Below are 3,484 nucleotides of genomic sequence, written 5' to 3'. Positions count from 1 at the left end.
CCTGTCTTGAGGATTTCTCCTACAGATATATTTCTACTTTTAGAGATTTCATCTTGTGCTCGCTTTGGCAGCACGTATACTAAAATTAGAGATTTCATCTTCCTCGTTTTCTCTCACAAGGCATTTCTCTTTCATTCTTAAAATTTACTTTGTCTACAGTCTCAAGTGCATAGTATATTGTGCAACATCCTAACTTCCTTGCCTTTTAGAAAGAGGTCGTGTCTCATATTAATGCTATTCCATCCTCTTCAAAAGGCTATTCTTCTTCTTTTTTTTAAATTTTATTTATTTATTTGACAGAGAGAGATCACAAGTAGGCAGAGGGGCAGGCAGAGAGAAAGGGGAAAGCAGGCTCCCCACCAAGCAGAGAGCCCGAAGTGGGCCTCGATTCCAGGACCCTGAGACCATGACCTGAGCTGAAGGCAGAGGCTTAATCCTCTGAGCCACCTAGGTGCCCCAGGGCTATTCTTTATTCTAATTAAAAGATGCTCATTTTGGTTCCCAGTTCTTTAGAAATATAAATTTAGAACTATTATATTAGAAAATACGCAAGAGATAGTAGAGAATGAAGAACTGGAAAGTAGGAGGAAATTTGGGGTGCTGTTTATGAGGGCATGTAACTCAAGAAACCCAATAGAGGGCTAAATTTTTATTACTATATGAGAATTCCATAAATACGTGCATTTGGATAGACTCCTAGGAACACCAGAAGGTCAGAGGGCTGATGACTGCAAGCAAGCAGTGATTTTGAGGATGGAGACATGCTTCTGTGATCCAAACATAAAAGAAATCCACTAATTTAGGAGTCAGAATCTGTCCTGTTTTTTCCATGTGCCTGGTGTGAGTAGCAAGTGGTATAATTCATCTGAAATTTCTTTGTAAAACTGAAATAAATAATATTAAATGCTTATATAACACTATTATTTCTGTAGTTGTTTTTTCCCTTCTAATAGCAATGACAATAATAATGATTACATTAATCATGAATTCCCATATAGGAACAAAGTTGGAAATGGTATGCATAGTTAAGAAGTAAAGTGAACTACTTTTGATCTCTGTCAAATAAATAAATAAAATATTAAAAAAAAAAAGAAGAAGTAAAGCCAGCTTGTCTTCTATGAGGATTACGGGACATAAATGGGGAACCTGAATGGTATAGTCAGTGTTTTAAGCCTCAGTTAATCTTTCTAAAAATGGTGGTTTTATATCTAAGATTAATTATGTTACATTGAATTTTGTGAACTCTGTGGCCTCATTAAGCGAGGTCTTTGTTTTGAAGAATGAAGCAAGTGTCTTCATCCCTTGATACAAAAGTAACACAAATTAGAAAAAGCAAAAAATGTGCTTAGATTTTGATGAAAGTTATTTACAAACAAGTTGAAGAAGAAAGGCCATATTAAGTAGCAAAAGTAAAATTCTTTTGGTTATAAGTGGAAATGCACAGAGGAATATATTGGGCTCATATTTCTAGTTAAACAAATGATCTTTAACTTTCATTATTATTATTATTATTATTATTATTATTATTTTATGGATTATTTTATGGAAGTATAGTTGATACACAATGCTACATTAGTTTCAGTTATACAACATAGTGATTTGACAAACTGATTCATTATCCCATGCTTACCATCTGTCACCATACAACACAATTATTGTACCATTGACTTTATTCCCTATGCTGTAATTTTATCCCTGTGAGTTATTCATTCATAACTGGAAAGCTGTATTTCCCATTACCCTTCATCCATTTAGTCCATTCTCACATACTTCTACCCTCTGGCAACCATCAGTTAGTTCTCTGTATTTATGGGTATGTTTTTGCTTTTTGTTTTTAAACAAGTGATCTTAAAAGATGCTTCTGAAATCTACAATATTGCCAGTACTCACAGATTATAGTCTTTTATCAGTGGGATATCAATATGTATATCTTACATATACATATCAATATGTCTATCTTCTCCCATCAGTGGTGGGTATAATTAAATATTTTTAAGAGTCTAAAATAGGATCTTATATCAACTGGCTTAATCAGTGTTCTTACTAAAATTAACTTAGACGATCTCATCTAATATGTAAATATCCATTAATATTTCTTAAGGAATATTCTACGTCATTCATCATATGTATGTATCAATGAAAGTAAAAGAGAAGAAAAGATGTATGAGGGAAAACATGATCTTTCTTCTGTATTCCTAGAAGAAATATAGTAATTACATCTTTTTTTGTTCTTATTCAGTATAAGCACTATTGATGACATTGGAAAGCCTTATATAGTACTAAAGATTCCTTCAGATGAGGAGAGTTTGAACATTAGAAGGCTTTGCTAGCATGTCTCCAGCCAATACCTCATGTATTCACCCCTCATCCTTCCTGCTTTTGGGAATCCCAGGACTAGAAAATATGCAGTTCTGGCTTGGTGTCCCTTTTGCTACAGTGTATCTGATTGCCCTCCTGGGGAATGTCATCATCCTCTTTGTGATCCAGACTGAGCACAGCCTTCATCAACCCATGTTCTACTTATTGGCCATGTTGGCGCTCACTGACCTGGGCCTCTCTACTGCCACCATTCCCAAAATGCTGAGCATTTTCTGGTTTGGGCTTAGTGAGATTGACTTTGGAGGATGCTTAACTCAGATGTTCTTCATACACCTGTTCACAGGCTTTGAAACATTCATGCTTGTAGCCATGGCTTTTGATCGCTATATTGCCATTTGCTACCCTCTTCGATACAACACAATCCTCACCAACAGAACTATTTGTATTATTGCTGGAGTAGGAATGTTGAAAAATTTTGCGTTAGTATTTCCACTTGTGTTTCTCCTTCTCAGGCTTTCATTCTGTGGACATAATATTATACCCCATACCTACTGTGAGCACATGGGAATTGCCCGCCTGGCCTGTGTCAGCATAAAGGTCAATATATTATTTGGATTAATCCTCATCTCTATGATACTTTTGGATGTTGTTTTGATTGCTATCTCCTATGTGAAGATTCTACATGCTGTCTTCAGACTCCCATCCTGGGAGGCCAGGCTCAAAGCGCTTAATACCTGTGGTTCCCATGGATGTGTCATCTTAGCTTTTTTCACTCCAGCATTTTTCTCCTTTATGACTCACCGATTTGGACACAATATTCCACGTTATATCCACATACTCCTGGCTAATTTATATGTGATCATCCCCCCTGCTCTTAACCCCATTATTTATGGAGTGAGAACCAAGCAGATCCGAGAGCGGGTAGTGACAATCTTCCTTTTTAAGGAAGTTTGATTCCAAACACTTGATTTGGAAAGAGCCTTGAAATCTTTTTCTCTTTCATCCATAAAAGGGGCAAGTGTTGTTAAGCTTTTATAGAGTAAATGCTTTCCAGTACGTGATTTTAAATACTATTATGTGCAGTATCAAATTAGAGATAAATTGACATAGTAGATATTGTTCCAAGACTAACTATGAACATTACTGTTAAATATGGATCACATAT

At 35.7% G+C, this 3,484-nt stretch overlaps 1 protein-coding gene across 1 annotated transcript; it reads left to right on the top strand.

Annotated features, from left to right (window-relative positions):
• Nucleotides 1-2,331: 2,331 nt before the first annotated feature.
• On the top strand, nucleotides 2,332-3,273 carry LOC116599637 (olfactory receptor 52E8-like). The gene has a single exon (XM_032359606.1). The coding sequence runs from the start codon at nucleotides 2,332-2,334 to the stop codon at nucleotides 3,271-3,273; it is 942 nt and encodes a 313-aa protein (XP_032215497.1).
• The last annotated feature ends 211 nt before the right edge of the window (nucleotides 3,274-3,484 follow it).

Source organism: Mustela erminea, chromosome 9, assembly GCF_009829155.1.
Source record: "Mustela erminea isolate mMusErm1 chromosome 9, mMusErm1.Pri, whole genome shotgun sequence".
In the NCBI taxonomy this organism is placed as follows: domain Eukaryota; kingdom Metazoa; phylum Chordata; class Mammalia; order Carnivora; family Mustelidae; genus Mustela; species Mustela erminea.
Note: the sequence above shows the minus strand (reverse complement) of the source record. Positions and strands in the feature narration are given on the sequence as shown.

Coding starts and splice junctions, on each gene's coding strand:
- LOC116599637 (XM_032359606.1), top strand. CDS start 2,332: ATGTCTCCAGCCAATACCTCATGTATTCACCCCTCATCCTTCCTGCTT.